This window comes from Botryllus schlosseri, chromosome 12 (genome assembly GCF_051294905.1).
Source record: "Botryllus schlosseri isolate E-star chromosome 12, Bs_hap1, whole genome shotgun sequence".
Lineage (NCBI taxonomy): Eukaryota > Metazoa > Chordata > Ascidiacea > Stolidobranchia > Styelidae > Botryllus > Botryllus schlosseri.
Window position 1 is genome coordinate 6,172,695 of NC_137247.1, and position 25,310 is coordinate 6,198,004.

The 25,310-nt window shown below is 40.6% G+C and overlaps 2 protein-coding genes across 2 annotated transcripts in view; both read right to left on the minus strand.

Moving 5' to 3' along the window:
• LOC145452575 (uncharacterized) overlaps positions 1–17,646 on the minus strand; it is a 43,527-nt gene extending 25,881 nt beyond the window's left edge. Inside the window, exons 1-4 of the mRNA XM_080330758.1 lie at positions 17,476–17,646; positions 2,170–2,432; positions 1,946–2,092; positions 1,726–1,882 (exon numbers count right to left, since the gene is read on the minus strand). Coding sequence (XP_080186884.1) covers positions 1,726–1,882; positions 1,946–2,092; positions 2,170–2,432; positions 17,476–17,604 — 696 coding nt within the window. The 5' untranslated portion in view covers positions 17,605–17,646. The remainder of the gene's footprint in view (positions 1–1,725; positions 1,883–1,945; positions 2,093–2,169; positions 2,433–17,475) is intronic.
• LOC145452595 (uncharacterized) overlaps positions 1–25,310 on the minus strand; it is a 140,677-nt gene that overhangs the window by 41,739 nt on the left and 73,628 nt on the right. The gene's annotated exons all lie outside the window — the stretch shown is intronic.

Sequence of the window (25,310 nt, forward strand, 5' to 3'; positions counted from 1 at the left end):
ACTGTACCTCTTGCCTACCTGTTAAACTACGGTATTGATATTAGGCCGTATATGCGCATATAGATTTTTCGGAAGTGTTTCCAGTTCTTGAGGCTGAAAGTAGCGTTGGAACCCTGGGAAATCCCTATCGCTGAATCCCCTGATTTTAAATAATTTTTATGGTCCTGATTTCGGGATAATTATTATTTTTATGGTACGAAAACGACAGCGGTGCTTATCGCGCGTTCAGGCATTGTGCGCCACGACAATGCAACTCATGAAGTTCAGTGTCTTTGCTTGTTGGTCTTGACGACGATGCTTGCGCAGTCGTCCGCATCATTCATTTTCCCTGTCGTGCATCTAATTTCGAGTCTCTGCTGCCGACTTTGTAGCTCGGTTACTCTTCCTATAGATAAACTATAGACTATAGATAAACCTCCGATATATAGAAACTTGGCAGTGCCAAGACTAGAACCATCAACCGTTGGTTTCGCGATATTGTCGCTTAGACCCCAGGATTTACCCTTAAAAGATCTACAGAAGTAGATGTACCCCCTTTTTGAAGGTATTAAAGCAACTTAAAAAATCAGCTGATGATCTCGAACACTCCACATCAGTGTGATTATAATACCAACTAAATGATACACTAATTAAATAGTCAATTCTTCACTGGCACGGATATCTGTGATAACTCAACAACCTGCTGCCATTCATACCCCAAAGGAGTAGTTTGGTTGGTGGACTCCGATTTCTGGACTGATTCAAAACTGCACTAACCCGCGAGAAGACATCATATCTCTCAAGGCAAGCAAGGGATAAACAATCCAATTATTCTAATTTTGGAAAATTAGAGGCTAATCCTAGCCCGAATTTCGCACTTTAGGTGGCTGACCGGTTAGGTGCCACAAGGATTTTATTAAATTGACAAGCTGTCAAATAATGTAACACACTGGGTATCATCTCCCCTCACATAACCTATTTCCATACTAAGGTTCCCACCCGGCCTTCTGGATTGGATATAGAGTAATTATCAGGTGTGGTCAAACGTAGTCAGGGTTAGCACTCGAGTGGAAGTAGAAGAAACGCCGTCAATTGCTACTACAATAATCATAAGTAGCGTCAGTGACATGTCCGTGTGTTGTGATATTTCACAACTGCTTCGAGTGGAAATAGAAAAAGAAGGCCTAAAAACGGCTCAAGAAAACAGTTTTAAAAATAGATTTGATTGATCGCAAACTTTTAGCAGTTAATTTTTTCAAAACCTTAGCGACAAACGCCAAATCACCAATCATACTACAAATATAGGAGCGATTTTCGAAAATGTATTCAGTCAATGTGATGCCGGGGCTGGGTCATCCGGCCTTTCTCAAAATATCATTCATATAGGGTTAACATATTTTGAAAATCTTAAAAGAGGACACTTTTTCAAAATTTTCAGACTTACAATGCCTGAGGAAAATCTTGAAAAATTTGTAAATTTACTCCGAGTTCGTAGTTGGTTTACTTCTCTTTACCAAAATACAAAGTGTAGAAACTAAGCAGTTTTTCCTGTAAATCTGTTAAGGAGAAGTGGTAGTAGTGATTTGAGTAAGTAGTGCAAGCATAGGCAAAACCTACTTGAGTACTCCGACAGAGTATAGCAGTATTTGGTTACTGACCACTCTGGTAATTATGAACTACGATGTTCTCCAGACCCTCGTTATATACTCGATCATGTCCAATAAATATGATGAGCATAACACAAACCTCGTTGAGAGTGAAGTGCGGGTATTTGATATTGCACACGTCAGCGCATTCGTCATTTATAAACGTATTGCTAGATCCAGCGTATCTGCAAGTCACGCGGTCCCCATCGCTGTCAACGGACTGGATCTGTATGGTTGACGGACATCCTTGCAGGAGTCTGAAACGAGTCTTGTTACCAAGGCTTCACTGTTGATGTTGTGTCAGATTAGAATGTTTATACCTGACGACTGGTGGACTGAATGTACGCGGTGGATTATTTGGGTATCCCGTATCAGATCTTGCAGCCAAATCGACGAGAGACGGTACCGCCCAGCTACTGCTGCTACCACCACTGTACAAGCCTGATATCCAATAGCTTCCTGTATAGCTAAAATGAAAGAAAGGCATACCTGGCTTAGGATTCAATGAGAAAATAATATTTTACAAATATGAGTAGCCCTGTACCTAACGTAAAATGGGCTCGATGTTTGTACTTCGACTGCAAAGCTGTTGTATCCGTAAGCCCAGTTTTCGAAGGAATCATACGTAGTGCATTTGATTACTGTAGGCGGAGTATTTCCTCCACTCGTGTCGTTTATGACAGAGTAAGTCGTGGAGATATCCCAGGATCCATCAGCGTATGATTCGACTTGGGATGATATCATGGCATCGTCGCATTTCGGACTTGCCGAATCGCGACGCCAGCCGAATCGATAATTAATCTCAATCTGCAAAGGAGGACACAGTCGTCAAATACATATATGACGATTCTAAGTAGTAGGATAGGTCGCTTTATACGCCAGCCCCGAGGCTATTTATGTTCATCGCTCACCACTAGACTATCGCGATGCGTATTTAGCACTATGTATTGATAATAACTTGCTTCCGAGAAATAAACAACATTCATTATACTTTCCTCAGATAATCTATTATGTGTATTTAGGACTATTGCGACTTGATAATATTAATGCAAATACTTTCGAGAAATAAGGACGTTGGTACCATTCAGATTCTGCGTGAATTTCGCGTTGTTCAACATGATTCTGTTGTGAATTCTAGACTATGTATGTTCACGAAGACTGCGATATCACATGTATAAATGCACCAGGGTGTGTTCGTAATGTGTTGCCATTCGGACATCGTGTCTAGGGCGTGTTCGGACATCATGTCTGAGGTGTTAAGACTGTGCTGCCACTCGGACATCGTGCCTAGGGGGTGGTTGGACATCATGCCTGGGGTGCGTTGGGACTGTATCGTCACAGGGACATCGTGTCTGGGGGGTGTTCGGACATCATGCCTAGGGTGTGTTCGGAATGCGTTGCCATTCAGACATCGTGTTCGAGGTGAGTTCGGACTGCTTTGCCTCTCGGTCATCGTGTCTGGGATGTGTTCGGACATCATGTCTTGGGTGCTTTCGGACAGTTTTGCAACTCGGACATCGCTCCGAGAATGTGTTCGGAATTTGTTGGCATTCGGACATCGTGTCTAGGACGTGTTCGGACATCATGTCCGGGATGCTAGGACAGTGTTGCATTGGAACATCGCGTATGACGGGGAGGGGGGGTGTTTGCACTGTGTTGTCACTCGGCCATCGTGTCTGGGATATGTTTGTTCTGCGCCAGACATGCCTCAGACCTGATATCTCCTAACCATTTTTATCCGCACATGCTCCGGTGCTGAAACCTGCGCACTAAATACCCCAAGGCATGGTCCGGACAGGATATCTGCGCGCTTAATGGACACAGACATGCGTCAGACATGATACCTGCGTCCAAACGACGAGTGACCTATATATGACCTATGTATTTGCGGTTTTGGGTGATATCTGCGATAGCTGAGTATATCCACAATTCCACATCCACAGTAGTGATATCTGTGATAGCTGAGTATATCCACCATCATCATCATTGATTTGTCAGCAATTTTATCAGTTCAATACACCACGAAAATGCGATACAATGAAGGATAGGAAGGTGTCGAAGCGACTTGGAGTAGTCTATGGAATCAGACACCAACCTTGGCCTAGGCGATGTAAAGAGGAGACATGCACGCTGAATGAAAAGTAGAAGAAGATAGTATGGAAAAAGCAAGCGACAAAAATGGGGTGGCATGTCATGGACGGCGAGATCGGTAGGTCAGGTCGTGGTCCGGTAATCTTGAGAATGGACTAGCATACATTTAGTAGTAATTGTTTGTATTTCGACCTGAATGTGGACATGCTCGACGATTGACAAATGGCCTTCGGGATACTGTTCCACACGTCAGGTCCGGCATATTTGATAGAGCGATGATATTTTCGGTCTATCATATGATATTTGGACGACGTGGACGAACGTGTGTCATACTTGTGCGCGTTGGATTCCGAGGTAAAGAAGTCATTGAAATATTCGGGGCAATGACCGCAGTGGAACTGATACGTAAACTTAGCAATTTCTAGTTTCTGCATATCTTCGGTTTAGGAGACCGAATCTCTTCAGCAGCGACTTGTTGGATTGACAACTAGAACATTTTGGGACCCTAGCTATGATACGGAGTACGTTGTGTTGTAGTTTTTGCAGTGGCTCGAGTGTTTTTTTTACTGGCAGCACCCAAACAGAGGATGCCATATTATAACTTCGATTGGATTAGGGATTTAAGGAGTATCAGAAGAACCCAGGCTGGCATGTAAGTGTCTAAAGCTGTAGAACGGGCCGCACTTCGGTGATAATTTAGTGTCTAGGTACTGAATATAACTCTTCCAGGACATGTCCAGCTATCACTACCGTGGACGTGGATATATACTCATTTATCACCACTGTGGGTATACCTAGCTATCGCAGATATCAGCAAAAACCGCAGACATATAGGTCATATATAGGTTACGCTTCGTTTGGACGCAGGTATCACGTCTGACGCATGTCTGAGTCCATTAAGCACGCAGATATCTGGTCCGGACCATGCCTGGGGGTATTTAGTGCGCAGGTATCAGCACAGGATAACAATAGTGTGCAGATATCAGGTCTGAGGCATGTCTGGCGCAGCACAAACATATCCCAGACACGATATCCGAATGACAACACAGTCCGAACACACCTCGGCATGATGTCCGAACACCCCACAGACACGATGTCCGAGTGGCAGCACAGTCCTAACACCGCAGATACGATGTCCGAACACGCCCTAGACACGATGTCCGAGTTACAAAACTGTCCACACGCACCCATGACATGATGTCACGAACACACACCAGACACGATGTCCGAGGGGCAAAACATTCCGAACTCATCCCAGACACGATGTCCAAATGGCAAGACTTTCCGATCACACCCCAGACATGATGTCCGCACACACCCCAGACTCGATGCCCGAACGCGCCCTACTAGTACCGAATTTCCGTGTATAAATGAAGTGTGCTCTTCAAACTGCAACTTCATCACTTTACAGTCCAAAAACCAAAATCAAACAGCTATCAACGAATTCTCCTTGAAGCAAACTTTCATTTAGGATAGTTTTTTCCAAAGTATTTTAATATGTTTTTGAGCAATCCGCAGTCTAAATCGGGTAACGCCTGACTGATTTTTGATTACCCCCTCAATATAACCTTGGCCCTAATCTACAGGGCATCAAATTTCACTGGGAAATGTAGACTATCAGACAAGCTTCAGATAAATCAAAGTGCCGTATCTCAACTGTCGTTCAGCATCTAGCTACACCTTCTTGAATATTTTATTGATAAAACCTGAGATGTGCAGACATGGAATGAGCAGAAAATTGTCAATTTTCAAAGTGGCGTAACTTTTGACCCAAAAGTCCAATTTTCATAAAGTAAAGTTCTTCCTGTTTGAAATTAGCTTCTCTGTGTGTGTGCCAAATTTCAGGAGACTTAAAGAGGTAGTGATGTGAACATCGGTTGTATGTGTGTGGAATGACCCCTTCGTTATAGTGATGTTGAAGTCAATGAAAAATATAAAGACTATTCACCCGATGAGCGAACGTTCCTGATGATAGCTGATGAGATTTTCAAAGATACACAAGAAAATTGGGGTAGGATTGTCTCTCTTTATGTGATCGGTAACACTCTTGTTCGCAATAACGAGGATGAACATCACGGTGAGCATATAGAAGGTATCATACAGACAGTCGGGAATGACATTGGTAGCAGAAGACGAAAGTGGATAGCGCAAAATGGAGGATGGGTAAGCGATTTTACATGTCTTGCTAAGGATTTACGAATTATCATTTAGATTGAGGTAGGCTACTGTGCATTTGCTCTCAAGAGCCCTTATCATCTCTCGATAATGAAACTTAGCTTTCACCTCAAAATTTGGTTCTCAACTTACATTTTGCCATAAGGCACTGTAATTAACTTTCCAAGCGCACCGAACTTCAAATTAAATCAAGTAGGCGACGGTAACTTTTTTCTGCAAGATTAGGAAGGCTTACGTTTTTTTGTTTCAGGACTGTTTTGTAGGATTTTTTGATAACACAGCTTTCGGTGAAAATAAAGTTTGGAAGAGGCTCATGTTTGCTGGAATTAGACTGACGTCTATTGTAATGACATTAAGAAGAAAATGGATACTCTGTTGCGATACCTCTCATTCAATAATTTTAATTTTACAATTCTTCGTCGTTTAATTACATCAATTTTAGTGTCGGTTCTCCACGATCAAATATCGTTTTCTACAAATATTGTGTATCTGGAACAAATATAAATGTGGTTATATTGTTGCTATTCACGATAATACTTCGCTCAGTTAATAATTTCTCGGGGATTCTAAACCCCAATACATACAAGTGAGCAAAGTTACATCAACGTGCGTTAAATTTTGGTGTTATCCACCTACCAACAATTTTATCAGGTCGTAGCGATCACGATTGGTAATATGAAGTGAAGGAATAAGGACGCCGAATTCTCAAGTATAGATACATATTTATATGGAAAATGTCGTCTTACAGGACGAGCATAATTGTTTCCTTAAAGTTTTCTTGTCTCCGCCATTCAAGTGCGGTAAGATCAGTTTGAGTTGACAACATTCAGGATGATATTTCATGAAGCTCTGAACGGTATTCACATATTCCTCGTCGATTCTTGTTCTATCGCTGTCACTGAGCTAATGGGTATGTCTGTAGGCTATTTCCACTTTTACTTAACGGATTTTCAGTCAAAACTACTTACTTTTACAACATTATAACTTATGAAGTAAAGAGTAGTCTGAGGTGATACATCACTTAGACCAGGGGTGGTCAATTATTTTTCTCCGCGGGCCAAATGAGAAAAATAAATACGTTGGCGGGCCAAGTGAAAATTTATAGCTGTATTCTCCAGCGTATTTTAATTTTATTTCTGAATTACATCCCTTACAAATGCTGCTCAATGCATGTGCTGATATTAGGTAATGAGAACGTGACGGGTAATTAAAAAATATCTATTTGCTGTCATGATTCGAAACAATGTTAACCATGATACATTTTACCTCTTTTGAAACCCTTATCCACATTCTTCTATTAAGACTCTAAAACAGTGGTTCTTAAACTTTTTTAGGCACGCCTCCCTTTATGATAGTGAACAATTTCGCGCGTCCTAATCTTGATATCAAAAAATATTAAAAAGTGCAACCAGAATGCTAGCTATCCCCACGGATAGTTTGACAGCATGGAAGATTATGGCTGTTGTATTGATGGGAGAATTGTGAAATATATAAAGTCGGACAATACACAAAGCAACAACTATATAAGCTGGGGATATATCGCGCTGAGTGCGAAATTTATTTTCAATAAACTTCAATTTCGCGCCACCCTTCTGATGCTTTCACGTCTCCCAGTTTGAGAACCACTACACTGAAATGTATATGCAATAGTACAAAGCTTATGTTCTTGGTCGCTGCCTTCCGAGCAGTGTGCAGCTTAAATAGTCTTGATGTTGAGCGAAGCTTGCAGTTTTCTGAACTTCGCCCTCCCGTGACCGAGTGTTTCGTCTTTTTGTCATAAGACCGACTTTAATTAAAATCCTTAATCTCGGCGACATTCTCGGCAAAAACTGAAATGACGGGTTTACCCCTGACTCCAGTATAGTGTATTTAGTGTTCTAAATTCTAAACCTAAACCTTCTTTGAATTTCAGTTTTCAGCTTTTTTCGGGGGCATGCCCGTTAATCCTTTATGGGTGATAATGATGAGTCATATGGTGCTCGCAAGCACTGATTGACTTGTTTTACGAATTGTGATTTGGAAATACTTCACGTAACAAAGTGAAACACATACCGTATAATGCGTAATTTGACAATGGCAACAAGGAAGGTTTGAACTAAACTATATGGAAAGAGTGATTTCTTATGACTTCAATTGCTTCTAATAATTTGCCTTTATTTTGAATTTAGATAACGCATGTCAGGTAAGTAGGCAGCGTAATCGTGGCATATTAATGAACAGGCTTCAAAGTAAACGAATTTCCTGTTCATTTGATACAGCGTATGGTTTTAGTCATTCAAAAAGCAAGATTTATGTTTTTAATTCCAAGCAACCTTTCGCGGGCCGCACAGAATAGCTTCGCGGGTCGCATGGGGCCCGCGAGCCGCACTTTGCCCAGGCCTGACCTAGACGAATGCTATTTTCACACCAAAATTTAACGCAGGTTGATGTAACTTTGCTCATTTGTATGTATTGGGGTTTAGAATCGTGAATCACAACAATATAACCACATTTATAGTTGTTCCAGATACACAATATTTGTAGAACACGATATTTGATCGTGGAGAACCGACACTAAAAATCGATGTAATTAAACGACGAAGAATTGTAAAATTTAAATTATTGCATGAGAGGTATCACAACGGAGTATCCATTATCTTGTTAATGCCATTGCGATAGACGTCAGTCTAGTTCCAACAAACATGAGTCTCTTCCAAACTTTATTTTCACCGAAAGCTGTGTTATCAAAAAATCGTACAAAACAGTCCTGAAACAAAAAATGTAAGCCTTCCTAATCTTGCAGAAAAAAGTTGCCTTCACCTACTTAAAAGGTAATTCGAAGTTCGGTGCGCTTGGAAAGTTAATTACAGTGGCTTTTGGCAAAATGTAAGTTGAGAACCAAATTTTGAGGTGAAAGCCAAGTTTCATTATCGAGAGATGATAAGGGCTCTTGAGAGCAAATACACAGTAGCCTACCTCATGATAAATAATACTTCGTAAATCCTTAGCAAGGCATGTAAAATCGCTTACCCACACTCCATTTTGCGCTATCCACTTTCGTCTTCTGCTACCAATGTAATTTCCGACTGTCTGTATATTACCTTCTATATGCTCACCGTGATGTTCATCCTCGTTATTGCGAGCAAGAATGCTACCGATCACAAAAAGAGACACAATCCTACCCCGATTTTCTTGGGTATCTTTGAAAATTTCATCAGCTATCATCAGGAATATTCGCTCATCAGGTGAATATTCTTTATATTTTTCATTGACTTCAACACCACTATAACGAAGACGTTTAGAGAGCGCGTTTACGATAGTTCGATTTCGCTTGGACATTTCATCCCCAACTCGCCGTAACGTTCTCTCTGCTTTCGTATTTGCCTTAACGCATGAGCCGCCGAGTTCGTACATGATAACATTCCAGCTCAAGGAATATGCTCCGGACATTATTTCATCCTTTTCTTGAGTGATCGAAGGTGATACTCGTGATAATTCCATGGTAAGAGGAGAATGGCTACTTTGAAATTAGAATCCTAGGATTTGCTCATTCATTTTTTCTGAGAGACTGATGATGCTGTTGAAATTATGAATTAGAACATAATCGATGGTCACCCCAAAGAAAATATTGCCAGTTTAATGTACATTTTGGAGAACTCAGATAAAACTACGATATCTGAGAAATCCATTGATGAGCGAAGGTAATACTTCTGATAATTCCTTGGTTTGATTCGAGAAAACAGCGAGTTCATTTAAATACCTTAGCTACTTCGGAATTTGCAGTGAGAGCTTTAACTTGGACTGTCTATTGACTGATCCGCGTATGGTTATTCCGGTCGTAGAATTTGTTGTATTGTGTAGACATATCTAATTGAACTATAGCTCCCTCAGGCCTGGTGCACAATACCTTGGTAGTCGAGCACCATAAAACCCCTTATACATACCTTCATACTTCAGAATTAGTACTCCAGTATTGATCGCAATTATACAGTCAGATACTATTACCCAGGGGCTTGGATAGCGAAGCCCTTGTATAATGTACATTTTAGAAAACTCAAGTAAAGCGACAATGTCTGAGAAATCCTTTAACTTAAGGTAGAAGTAGCTATTTCCGAGTAAGTAAAAGTTAGCATTCTAGGTCGATTTTTTGCTTAGCACTGAAACTGTCATGAAGTTGAAGCAGTCGGATATCATCTTCAGTGCATAGGAATAGTGTAGTTTTTTATCTACTTTACAAAATTCATACGATTTTTTTTGCTGCGTTCCGGGATGAAATGTAATTTTTCGCGTTCTCGCCAGAATTTTTGGCTTGCCGGAATGTGCGTGAAAAAGCAAAGTAATAGATTTGACAGCTCTGCAGGAACGAGCTGGCATAACGGAACCGTCCGAATATCTCATACCCTACTAATTCAATGAAAATTATAAATGCAACTTCGTACTGCAACTTTTATCGAAATTGAGTGCAACTTTCTCGCGATTTTACTGCAACAAAAATTCACCGTACAAATTACTCGATGATTATAAGCTTTTGAATTCTGCCAATGCAACAGCTGTCGTTTCCGTGGTTCCATTCTTGTATCGAGACTCTCGTATGGCATTAACATCATAGATGCCCATTCGATAATATCAAACTACCATTGATGCTTTTGATACAGCGCAGTATGTATAGCGTGATGGTGATCAATTCAAATTCAACAATGAGACCCGCGTACAATTATGTAGCCCGATTTTCGCTGCATATTGACGACACCAACAAATCGAAAGACCTCTTATCTCTCCACATCTAAGATACGGTTGTTTTTCCAATGACTACGAACAGGGTTGTAACCAGGGCTTCGGAGCAGCCGTAAATTTGCATTGCTCCAGCTCCGGCTCCGGAGCTTTCTTCTATCATACATTAGCTCCGGCTCCAGCTCCGGAGCCTCATTATTACCACTGCTCCGGCTCCAGCTCCGTCTCCGGCTCCAGCTCCGTCTCCGGCTCTGAAAACTATCGAAGGTGTCTGTCTATATCAGGGATGAGCAATCCGCGGCCTGCATGCGGGTCATGTGGCCCGCGAGAATGTTTGAGTAGCCCGCGAGCTAATTTCCCAATATATATATTAATTGAAATTCTGTTATATTATCGAAATTGAATTGCTCAGATTGTGAACTCGCTAGGCCGACCAAAAATATGATTAGTCTGGTCGCGACACTTGGGATGTTGATGACTGGACTAAAATATCAGTTCCGACGCATTGGCAGATCCCGGGTCCAGTCACATTTTTAGTAAATCGTCGTACATTACAATAAACTAAAAAAGTAGTAAAATTTTTCTTCACGCTTCGCGTGTTTAATTGTCACACGATTTTTTTCTCTGTAGCCTACCCCCACCTGAAAATGAAAGAACGCCTGATTTAGCCGATTGAGTCTAACTATATTCACAATTACGCGAGAAAGTATTTTCGCGTTTGCGCTCGCAGAAAGATCGTCGACGATGAAATATAAGCACAAAATGATTGTCGTGTATTAGCGGAAATCTTCGATATCGATATGACCATATGCCGAATAGTCCTGTCCGTGCAAACTGAGCCCAGCGGGCGGTATACAGTCGACACACAATATACCCAAGTAATAATAATATTAACTTTGAAAATTTTACGCGCCTGGCGCGGCTAGTATGCAGCGCACTCGTTCGTCAATTTCATGTGGCCCTCTGTAACCGAAGAGGTTGGCCACCCCTGTCTATATAGATTACTAATTTAACCGTATGTTAGTTATCTATAGTAATTTAGAGTCTGTCAGCCGTCAGTAACATCGGATGCAGCAACGAAGACGCCGCCGTGCCGCGGCTTGTGACGTTATATGAATACTTGTCAATTGTCGATAACATCATAGTTGCACTAGAACGCACTTTACTCCATGCCATTGCTGTGAACAGCATTAAAATTCGGATGCGGCGTTTTAACACTGGCACTGTACTCGTTAACATTAAGCCATACAGCTCAATTCAATCTTTAAATGTGCGATTATTATTCAACTGTAACTGTAGTAAGAGCAATATTGGCGGATATCACGACGTGATCAAGAGAAATTCGATTTGTACCAAATGGCCAATGGTTTGACGTTCGATATTGGTGCACTCGTTACCAGTCCATCCGGTATCGATCAAGTTTATCGGAATATAATATATTCCCGTTGAAACGAATCTAATAGTGGAATTAAACACTGTGCCATGCACATTGCGCCATGCCCATAACGAAGTAAACTATACAGTATATGCACATGCACATTGCACATTAACAAGTCACAGTGCGCGATATTCCGGGAATACTAGAGTATCAAGCAGACATCAAGAATGAATTTACGAAACAGATTATTACAAATTGGAAATCCCGTATCAAATCAGTAATTTGCCTCCAACATAAAATACCATGTGGTCGTGACTCCTGACATCGCGTTGAGTAGCTCGCACCGCGACAATTGTTTGCTGAGTGTAACGGCGTTTTGGGCTACTCTTCCGCCATCCCTTATTTACGCTTGAAAATCCGTACTTGAGTGAATGAAGATTATCCGCAGTAATGAATTCCAATTAGCATGCATGATTGCATACTCAATAACACTATCCAATTTCGCGGCCCGATTAAGGGGACTAGCAAGTCAAAATTTAGAAAAAATATCAAAGTTTTTAATTTTTTTTTCTTAGCGTGAAATATCGACATAGTACCTATACTCTTACCTCATGGCCTTACCTTACCCAAAACATAACTAATAACTTCATAATTACGATTTTCATCGGCACCGGCTTAGTATCTTTTATTCCTGGTAAAATGTTTATTAACGTTTTTCTCCATTGTAAAATTTTGTAAAATTTTGTTGAACAGCTTCATGGTAAATAAAAAATTTGTCTGACATATATGTCGTATAGTATTCACTGATGATTTTTTGAAAAGCTAACATAGAGACCTGTGTTATGCTAAGAGACGTTTGGCCTAGGTCTACCTTGTTTTGAATCACAGAGCTTCACAGCAAACTTTTTGAAAAAATGTCCTGAAATTTTAAATTTCAGGTTGCACATATTCCTTCAAATTTTAGCATAACACAGCACTGTCCTAGTACTTTCTAAAGAAGACGCAAGATTGATAAAAGGGCTTCACAATATTGAGATTTTGCATTCCCCGTGTCGGTGCATTTTTTCTTCTTCAAATCTTCATACTGCAGGGTAGCACTAAACTTTTTGTTTTTTTGTATATAGCACAGCGACATCTAGCGACTGTGAAAATTTCATGGTGATTGGGGTAGTCAGATGAGAGTTAGGTTTTTGACTTGCTAGTCCCCTTAAAGAACTAACACGGAAGAACGAGTATTTGCTCATCCGATTTATAGCAACGATGAGATGGAATTTCTCGGCTCGTGCTCGTCATATCGATATGTGCAACGAAATCATGTTTTTATCGTCTCTCCCATTTCGCGTAATACATAGTTATCATTATTTTCTAACCGTACAATTGGCCAACAAGGTTATGCTGATGATGAAATTGCGGGTATGCCGAATACCCACAATAGTCACAGGCATATTTCACATACCGCGAGGTTCGGCACTCATGTATGAAAATTGAACATCGAACATATATGACTGGTCTGCAGTTAAATCCCCAGGAACATGGTTAGTCGGAAAAGGTAGCGCCAAAGAGGAAAAGATTCTTAATTTCGCGAAGGTCTGCTGTTGAATTATGTGAAATCAGCAGATATGGTTGTTGCATAGATAATAGCATCTTATGAAATACGTCGGATCCGGAGCTACCCCTCAAATACCTGGCTCCAGCTCCGGCTCCGGCTCCCGCTGAATTTTATGTAGAGCTCCGGCTCCGGCTCCAGCTCCGGTAAAAATGCACGGATCCGGGGCTCCGACTCCGGGCTCCGGCTCCGGCTACAAAGCCCTGGTTGTAACCAAGTCACAAGGCTCCGAGTCACAAGTCAACCTCATTTTTTAAGTTTTGACTGGAGTCAAGTCAGTCATTTTTAATTGATCACCGAGTCAGTCCGAGTCCAAGTCAGCTATCAGAGGGTCGAGTCCGATTCATGGTATTATGACTCGAGTCCGAATCCAAGTCATTGTGCTGACTGCTCAGTTTCCAGTTAAAGTATTGTTAACCCACTTTTTATACCTCTGTTGATATCGAATGGTTCGCATTTATATTATACTAATTTTCCTCACTTTTAGCAGGTTACGGTCACATTTTCAAGTTCCAGTACTCGAGTCATCACAACCCTGACTATGGATGACTTGAGATTCCGTGGGATTAAAACCCAAATCAAATATTACGAGGGTATCTTTTCCTGCTTTCAGTATTTGTACTAATGCGTCCGGCCTATGTCGCAACACTACAATATGCGTCAACTCGAAGCGATATACAGTTTTTTTTCGTAGTGCCATCCCGCCCACCGATGCAATAAACTCAAACTGTCCAAAATCCAGAGTGTACAGGTCTTTAGTACGCCATACAAAAGTGGTTTTTCTATCTACTTTACAAAATTCATCGTAAAGTGCTTGGCGCTTTAATAAGATTAGTATTCATTTTACAAATCCCGAATTTGGCGTGAATTCAGTTATGCGTTTGACTATATTGCAGAGCTCACACGCCGTATGTAAACTCAACTGCCATAACATAATTAATTTCTTAATCACCGAATGATAACCTGAAACTTGGCACAGTGTGTGATGTTATCGTCATGATATAGAATGCGAAATCAGGCAGATGCCTACTTGAGTACTCTGAAGAAGTCCACGTACTTCTTTACTTACCAAAACTGAAGGCTGGCACAATTTGCGGTATTTGTATGACATCGAAATTTGCGCACTTGGCGCTTAGCTTATGTCGATTGTTGCCCTTTTCTATCTACTAATAAGATATTCTATGTAGAAGTGTAAGAGTTTAGTAGAGGCAGTTTTCTATCTACCTTACGAAATTAAGTGTACTATGTCCAAAATCGGTATGGAACAATGTCAAAATCATTACAGAGCAAGAGTGTCTAACAATTTAATAAGTTTAGCATTCATTTTACAAAATCAATAGTGTAAAAGTCTTTAATACACTGTGCATTGGAAAGGGTAGTTTCTTTCTGCTCTATAAATCCGATGCGGTATAGTAAAATTAGTATATACTGTACAAATCCAGAGTGTACAAGTCTGTAGTACATCGGAAAAGTGTAGTTTTCTATATACTTTACAAAATACGCCGTAAAGTGTTCGACAGTATAATAAGATTAGTATTCATTTTACAAAATCAATAGTGTAAAAGTCTTACGAATGGCTTTCATGCGACTTGTCTATTTTTATTGTTAAAATCTTAGGAATCGCGTGTATGAGACTAATTTGTGCTTGTCGTTAGATCTATTTGTTTCGCGTACATGCGACTAATTTGCCACTATCGTTATAACGTCGGGATCAAGAACTTTAACAGAAGTGTAACAGTTTACTAGAATTAGTTCCTATCTACTTTATGAAATTAAGTGTACCATCTCCCAAATCGGTATGGAACAACATCAAAATCGTTACAGAGCAATACCGACTTTCGCGTAAATTCTGACATGCGTTTGACTACGTTACTAGGGATTAATATTATGAAATCGCATTCAAGGGTAATTAGTTAGTGATGATGCATTTATACATGTGATATCACAGTTTTCGTGAACATACATAGTCTGAAATACACAAATAAATCATGTTGATCACGCAAAATTCACGCAGAATCTGAATGTTAACAACGTCCTTATTTGTCGAAAATGTACGCATTAATAATATCAAGTCACATTAGTCCTAAATACACATAATAGAATATCTAAGGAAAGTATCATCTAACGCAGAGGTTTCAAACACACGGCCCGCCAGAGCATTTTGTGCGGCCCGCGACGACATTTCAGATTTTCAATAATTTTACAATATATAAGAGCCACTTATATCATTTCCAGTTTTAAAGTGAAAATTCCCTCTTAAATTGCTCCGAAAGCCTGAAACTATTCATCAAACTTCACTCTCCGCGACCATGCAAGATTCCCTATTTCGCCACATTTCCAATTTATGATGGTAAACCCTGACCCTTAAACGATAGTCGTTTACAGCACTATGCTTAGACGATTCGTGACTGAAATTTGTGAGTTAGACTTGGATGCGACCTTTATCAGAATTACTCGACCTTCATTAGAATTATTCAGACTCTGACTGACTCGATGGCCAAATGAAAATGACCGGAGTGGACTCGGAGTGACTCGGAAAGCCGTGAATTGGTTAGAACCATGGACGCAACAAACTATTCGCGTGTCCTGGGAATAGTAATAGATCTGAAGGTCGCAGCTTTGCATTTCGCCAACTAAGCAAGTAGTTATGGCAACCATCGACAATCTGTTAGTTACATCTTGGGTCGCTAAACCATGTTATTAATGCCACTTAAAGGTACCGAGTACCGTAGTGGTAAGCTCCAACGATGTAACAACAATGGGTTGCTCGGCGTTCCAATATTTCTATAACTATAACACATTCAATAATATATTTATATTGCTCTTTTTCTGCTCCAATATTCGAAGGTGATCGACCATGAGCTCAATAACACACTTATCAGGAGTATACCCGAAACCTGGATTGGGCTAAACCCCAAATGCTGTGATATCAGATAAATCTCTATTATCAATCTGTTAAATTCAATATATTCATAGTAGCTGCAAAATTATACGCGATAGCTTTTATGATAACATGTATTTGTCCGCTCACATGGCGTCTATTATCTTGAAATTAATGTATATCAAATACAAGAACACTTCTATTCAAATAGTTATAAATGTGATAATTTTTTTCATGCCAGGCCTAAATTGATACAAGAGTAAATCACATTTTTATGATGAGTGTTGAATGTGAGTCTGCTGGATTGGCTCAATTTTAATAGGACAATTGCAACCCGTCAAATAAGGCCTACTTGGAAAGACATGGAATACCTTTTTTGATGCTGCGGCCCGCGGCGTCGTCAAAAACTGTGAAATTGGCCCGCGAGCACATTTGAGTTTGAGACCTCTGATCTAACGTATAATGAATGTTGTTTATTTCTCGGAAGCAAGTTATTATCAATACACAGTACTAAATACGCATCGCGATAGTCTAGTGGTGAGCGATGAACATATAAACAGCCTCGGGGATGGCGTATAAAGCGACTAATCTTATTACTGATTTGCCTACCACTACGATTTACGGTGCAATTATGGAACAAGAAGCGGCAGTAGTTACAATTCTTATTGAGGACAGAAGTATCCGCCGTACTAAATATTTTTACAGCTCAACTTGTGATTCACAGACCTGGGTGGGGTCCGCGAGTACACACTGGAAAGATAGGCTAAGTTACAATATGCAATATAGATGACAGAGCGATTTAAAGCATTTAAACTTGCAAGGGTTCGTCAACCGCTCTGTGAGTCCATTCACTGCCCATAGTAGCATATATACGTGCAGACTATACGGACTGATAGACTCATCTTCAAGACATTAAAACAGGGTGGGCATTCAACCTTTGCGTTCGGTTGACAATCATAGTGTTATCTCGGGCAACACGATATTATTCAATTTCGCCAAGCGCACATACCTGGTGAGTATTTCCCTGACTACTCAAATGTTTCCAGGATACAGTACCGCCTCGAAAATGTGAAGCGGTAGAGACGCTGACATGCAAGGTACAAACAGCCAGAATTACAGCTACACTTGTAGGCTTCATGATTTGTCTCGACTGGTTGCAGCAGAATTTTATGAAGGGACTCTCGACTTCCGCTCGTATTTATACGCAAGTGGTAACATTGCTGTTAGGCGATATTCGTTCGTCATCTAGTGACGGAAGCGAACTTAAAAGTGGATTGCTGCATTCTTTTCAGATCGTTTTCGTGACTTTGCGAGGTTCGAACTTGTGTGTAATCCAATCCGTGTTGACTCAAGTCAAGAGTTTTTATTATTATAATTTACATTACAACATTACTATTACTAAAGTTATGGAAAATAGCGCTTCCAACCTATTTTTAGCGCCACGTTCAAGATAGTTGACCCTACATAACGAGAAGAAAGACTCAATATATATCTAAAGAAACATTTTGCAGGAAAGTATTATTTCGATAACTGGTATGGTTTAACGGCGAATTCTACCATCATTTATATCACCTTGCAATAGTATCCCTCGATATATTATCCCCATGCCCAACATGATATTTTGAAACTGGTTTGTAAAGATATTCCTTGTCGTTACAGTTTCAATATTTAGCCGGAGTGGTGAACAGTGACTTAAAGGACTACTATATTCTATTTTTAGCATTGAACTAAGCGGTAATGTCAGCGTAACATGGCCTCGCTGTTCTGATGATAACTTCCATCGCGCCAGTAATAGAGGGGAATTGGATATGTCCCTCGATCTCTTCCCTTATTGCCATGCGAAATGTACTGGAAGAACGATGCAAAGGAAAAGTTCCAAGCAAATTTATGGATTAAGTTTTTTTCAACAGTGTTACAAAATCAGGCCAATATTTTATATCTATATTTGTTCATATCCAAATCCTTACGCAATGCCCATCTTTGCTTTATGACTAGGATTGCATTTTAAACAAAAAAATCATTTTAATGCAAACATGTTTGAAACAAGGCCCTTGTTTAGAACATGTTTTTTATAGTTTTTTGTTTTTTATAAAAGCCATGACGTCACGAATATTCAATTACCTTTGTGGATCGACATTGACAATTGAAAATATATCGTAAATATCGCTCGTTTGACGAAATATCTAAGTACTATAGCTGTTGAACCGACTATTTGAGGGTTCCAACAATCCCATATCGTAGACGTCGGAAAATTGGGTGGTAATTGTACATAGGCTCATACAACATGTTTTTTGGAAAGTATTTACACAATTATCGCATGATTTTACCACTAAAAAACACAATTTTTTGTAAGGCGTTTGTTTAGAACACTGTTTAAAACGTGTTTTAAATAAAGTCTTTCAAACAATGCAACCCTATTATCAGGGTTGCCATACCGTCCTTATTTCTAAGATTTGTCCTTATTTTGAGGAGCCACGTCTTAAAAAACTCTACTCTCCTTATTTCTAAGAAATGTCCTTATTTTTGACTTGCGTCCTTATTTTGTCTTATTTTCGACCACTACAAAACCTCGATCGTTTTCCTCTGGTATCTGTACTGCATAATATTATAAAATTATGCTGTTGTGTCGAGATTTTATGGCATCATAAATGAAAGGAACTCCCGTGGCGTACACACCACAGGATTTGACTTCTAAGTGGTGAGATATCCAGGGCAGTGAGTGGTGGTATAGCAGTTTCGACTGTACCAAGCTGACGCAGCAGACGTCACTTTAGCAGTAAACAGCAGTACCAGGAACCTACTGTTTAGTCTACAGCGAAGTAAGCTGTGGGGAAGACTGAATTTATTGTGTAGTGAAAAAAAGGCGCAGTGCAGTCAACACATTCGTTAAAAAGTAGTAAAGCTATAAATCATTGATATATTTATCTAAATTATATTGCGCTTGCGCATATAGTTTTAGCTACTAATAAGGCTAAACCTGATTAGTTACATATTTAACAGTCGTAAAAATGTGTTTCGTGACAATTATGAGAGGGAATTCAAAGGTGTCAAACGAACCTTGAAAGCCGAGTGTTTCGCACATTGCAATATCCGCAATTGTGACATTAACCTGGTGGCCATAGGAAAGACCGCTATATCAACTCATATTGATACCCCAAAATACAAGAAGTGTGTCATAATGATTAATTTGAACCAGTCGATGAATAATTTTCCCACAAATCGATCAGCACCAACGACCACATACTACAAGGCAGCTGCTGCATAGGAAGTCCGGGCATTCCATAATGTCAAATACCAGTGTAGCGTCCCTTTCCTGGTCTGGTTCAATAGTCCGATTCTTTCATATACTGCTGATTTGCACTTCATGCAGCCACAGACTCCAATCGTATTACCTTAGTAACATTTATTTAAAAAGCAGCAACTTACTACCGTACTCAGTGCTCACTGCAACCCAGAACCATCCCGTCGACCGACTAACCAAGGAAAGTGCGCGGAAAGTTTCAGCAAAAAATTTACAACCGGAAAATATCAAGACATCAAATACTTGGGTTTTCACACCAGCAACCATTCTTCACCAACAATTGCACAGCACATCGCAATTGTTCAAAGCCATATTCCCTGATTCCTACATCGCACATAACTTTTCTTCGGCCAGGACCAAGAATACAAGCATTGTTACCGGAGTTCTTGCTCCATGCGCTCAAATTTTGTCGAAACTTTGTGTACACTGTACGGCTTTTTCCATCTTGGTTGACCCCTCTAATCACAACGATATGATTAATTTTGGTTTAGCACCCTATGGGGGGGGGGGAGGGTCATGACCAACGTTTTTTGGGGGGGTGACGAAGTGCTGTTTCGGCCCAGAGTAAAGGTAAACCTAGACCTGAGCTTTCGTGAGAACCATAAGCACTATCTAATAACAAGCAGTTACTGGAGCAGATTGTTTCTGGCGAAAAGTATGGTGTGATATGCCACGGCTCGTATAAATACAAAGTATGTACAAAAAAGCTTTTTCATGCTAATCTAATTTTTCGACTGTCCTTAGTTTTGGGTTCATGTCGGTGGCAACCCTGCCTATTATTTATGAAACCCATGTATGTCAACTATATAGCGGCCTGACCTTTGACCTCCGCGCGACATGACCACTCAGGCACGCAGCAACGGAAAAAGGCAATTTTCGGTTTGGGTTTGAGTTCTTTGCGTATGGGCTGTGCGTTTAGGAGATATATTATATCCACTCCAATCAGTGAACTGTCTATATCCAGAGAAGAACATGAAAGAAAGTAGCCATCCTCTTCTGCCACAAGTCTTAGAGTAACGGTATAACGCCTACTGTTGTTTACACTCTCGGCTCGTAGAGTTCATTACCCTAACCATAAGTGCGTTCGCCTCAATATTCAATGTAGTGTGAACAAATATCCTACAAATAAGCGTTCAGGAAATGGAAAGAATCTGCCAGATTCATGTCGTGACAACTGCATGAAAAAACGCAGAGACATTGTTCACGGATTCACGGATACCAAAATCTGTTGCTTACTATCTCAAATCCTGCGTTTGGGCGCGGGGATCATTTATGTTGCCTAATCCTTGGATTTACCAGTCCCCCAACGGATTGGCCGTAAACCCAGGATTTAGATACTCGGCCTTTTGTCTTCCACTCTTAGTTACTGGATTGCATCTCGGTTAACTTTTTCGTTCTCGGTACGGTTAGTTTCATCAGCAGCAGCATTAAGCAGACTGTAGCTTCGGCATGCCTATAATCTGCAGTCACACTGTGATTGACTGGCAGTGTAATATCATTTTAACCATGCGTATATAAATGTTCATTATTCAGTCAAGTGTACAAGAACAAAAGCTTGACATTTCGGCCATTTTGACGAATTAGGGTAAAAAATTTCTCAATTTCTCCTGCACTCTCACACATTTTTTCTACTCAACTCCGAGTCCGGTGTTGTTTTTATGGTTATAAATAGCAAATGGCGCTGAGCCTGGGTATGCCAAGTATTCCGCGCTTATACACTGCAATTGTTGTCGGTATGTGGCACATTACCCAAATTCTCGACATCAGCAAAATCTTGCAGGCAAATTATTAGGGATGGTGTGTTTGCGTTTTGTGTGTGAACCTCAGAAATCGAGAGGTTCACGTTCACAAACGAACCTTGGTAGGTTCTGCACCGTGAACCGTTTTCATGTATTACAATTTATCACTTCATTATTACATCTATGCAGGGTTGCATTTGCAACCAAGTCACAAAGCTCCGAGTCACAAGTCAATCTCACTTTTATAGTTTAGACTCGAGTCAAGTCGAGTCATTTTCAATTCACCACCGAGTCAAGTCCGAGTCCAAGTCATCGAGCAGAGGTTCGAGTCCGAGTCATGGTATGATGACTCGAGTCCGAGTCCAAGTCATTGCGTTGACTGCTCAGTTTCCAGTTGAAATCTTGTTAAACCCACCTTTAGAACTCTGTTTGGTGATATCGAATGGTTCGCATTTATAATAATCTAATTTTCCTCACTTTTAACAGTTTCTGGTCGCATTTTCAAGTACCAGTACCAATAGACGAAATCCCATTAGGGTAGTTACATTACTGTTCTTCGAAATTACTATGAAATGTCGGTCTTGGCCGTCTGAGTCTCGAGTCATATGATTTGGTTGGAGTCATGCGCAATGACTCGAGTCCAAGTCGAGTCAATACACAGATTGACTCGAGTCGAGTCGAGTCATTTCCGTATTTTGAGAAAATGACTCGAGTCAAGTCGAGTCATCAGAAAATCGTGCCTCGAGACATTACTACCCTGCATCTATGGTTCAAATCATTTGCATTTCAACTTCAGACCACTCTACACAAAGCGCTGGCTGGCAGCATAAAAATATCAATACTAAATGAGCATACACCTTGCCCATCCCAAAACTTTTACTTGCTGTGTTACAAAGGTTTGCGCAAAAACTTAGCTTTCCGGTTGTGAATATTTAGCGACTGTCTGCTGTGAGCTTGACCCGCAATCACATAACATCAAGAACGAAATACAGTATGTAAGTAGTCAGCGAATGATGCTTATTCAACCAAATATTAAAATTGATATAAAATATACATCGTTGTCAAATGTAGAAAATCAAACAGGCGTTCGGGATCCATCTGCTCAATATCACTGTCGCAATAGTCAGACGTCGACTACATTGACCGGTCCGGCATCGACCGCTAAGGCGTAAGCTTACATTCCCTTGCAAGTCCTCGTCGAAAATGTTGGAAAAGCGACGGAAGATTTTGATTTTATGGGGAACTTCTTGGAGGTACAGAACTTCAATATACACTTGAATAATATATTCATATTGAAATGAACCCGAATGTTTTCGGCTGACACTTGTCAGGGGTAATCGTCAGCAACTAGAAGAGATTTGGAAAGAACATTGTATATCAACATTCGGATTGCTCCAGTTGATACTTTTTCTGACGTTTAAGAAGTCAGCACGCAGGCTTAGTTCAATATTGTAACATAATGTGACCCGAGTCATCACTAGGTATATACAGGACTGTAACTGCCGCACCCAACCCCCCCCCCCAATTGGGGGGGGGAGGCGAGCTCAAAGGAAGTCGAAAATTATTTCGTTATTAACATAAATCATGGAGTATTTTTTGAATATTGATGCAACTTTTTCAAAACATTTTAGCGCAGCGCGCGATTTAATGTTGCCTGGTATAATGATTATTGGGTACCCTTTCCCAAGACAAAATACGCATAATTTATAGAAATGGGCATTTCGGTGTCGGCCATTACTGCACCACGACGCACCAATACATATGAAGTTTTAGGCCATGTAACATGCGAGAAGTGTGCCAGAACGATCGGCAGCGAGAAAACCTTAGCCGAAAAGGACTGCCCTTATGCTGACCGAAAACTTCGATATAGATAGCCTACATATATGTTTAATTGCCCACATAGGCTGGCGCCGAATGTTCCTGTCCAAGCAATCTCAACCCCACAAGACAAATGCCATCCCGCAGGGAACAATTACTTGCCAGTGAAGAAATAGGCTACCAATTAGAAATAGTGTGCGTTTCGGCGATTTCAATATCGCTTGACATTGCAGACAGGAGTTCACAAAATAACATCATGCAACGAAGTCACTATACCAGCGGGTCCGGCCGAAGCTGTTTCATTATTCTTTACAGCCCCTACATTTTCCAAGAAACCTCACTCAGCTCTACCGGTAAATCGGAATACGTCAGCAGAGAGAAGAAAAAATTATAGCAATATGCAATTCCCGATCATTATGACCGCTTCAATCATGAATTATAGAAATTTTTCGCGCTTGGAGCGTCTGGACAAAAATTGCCGACTCACAAACAGTACAACAGAACTCGCAAAGCCCTCCCACAGATCCCTCAAAGCTCCCCCCAGAAGTTGTGTTAATCACCTTATGGGGGGGGGGAAGACTAACGTTTTTTTTTTTGGGGGGGGGTGACGAAGTGCTGTTACGGACATTGGTATATATGAGTACTAGGGATGGTGTGAACTCCTGAAAGGTTCAGATTCGTATGAACGTGGACCTTTTTGAAAGGTTCTGTGTGAACGCGAAGTGAACCCTGTGATGTCACGTGACGTCATATTGCTAATATCTAACCCCACGTTTCAGTGAAGTGAATTGCAGGTCAGCTCAGCCTGATAAACCTCCAACACCTCGGTAGGAATTCTGGAGCCGATGTTGGTGCGAAGTGCTGATTCCAACGATTCGAGAGTTCAAATTCGAGTCGGGTAATGTGAGTAAATTATATCTAATATAACCCTCTTCACACAAAGAGTAACATTTTATCACGATAAATATTTAGTATCAATGCAAAATTTCCACCGATTGGAGTCTCGAAACGTCGGTTAGCCGTAGGTCATAATCGAAAAACATGTCGCAAAACGCTACAACTGTTTATGTAACGACATTTCTGTAATAGTGATCGAGCCTCGCAATGACCACAAAAGGTTACGATATAGCCATGGTACAGCAATGGGTTATTATTTTGGAAGAGTTGTAACCGGCAGCATTGTCGTTCTGATCACGAAAAGGTGTATTTTGATCGCAGCTTTGACATTATAATAAGGAGTACTCGAATCGACTCTGAACTTGTGGTATCGAACCACGCAGGCACTCTACTCACAAACCATTGATATTGCAACTGTTGATCATATCACTACCCTATCTCACCACCTCACACATCACGTAGTATTATTTTTATTTACATGTGTTTAATTAAACATAATTTTTTTTATCTCAATCTATTTCTAAAAGACGAAGAATTGTAGGCCAACTTCGGAAAAAAAATTGTAATGAAAGGAAGATGAACCGACAACCTATAATGTCCCTGATTCACGGTACAATTACACGACCAACAACTTTCGCAGTACTACACAAATGTGTGCCATACCGAAATGCAGCCAAACGCTGTAGCCATCACGAGACGATCCTGAATCTGTTGCGTGATGATGATACGTTAGTAACATTCAGGTTACAAACACGGAAACTGAGATAACAAACGCGATTGCTGTGCTTACCAACGGTTTCCGCGGCTTGCAGCAGTATTCTCGCGGTGGTCATTTGTAATTCAGATTACGATCTCGTTAGCTGTGGGTTCACCCTTTCTTCATCGCCGCTGACATCACGAGCACGTGGGTACAGCGTATTTCCGTCCGGTGATGATATAACGATTTTACCTGAAGCAAGACTGAGTGGGCATTGCATGGTTCTTATATCAAGAATAGCATGATGAAAAATTGTGATGTAGACACCATTGTCAGAATGAAGAAACATGGTGTGGCACCAGTAGTGTACGCACAACTTCATTGTTGTCAGC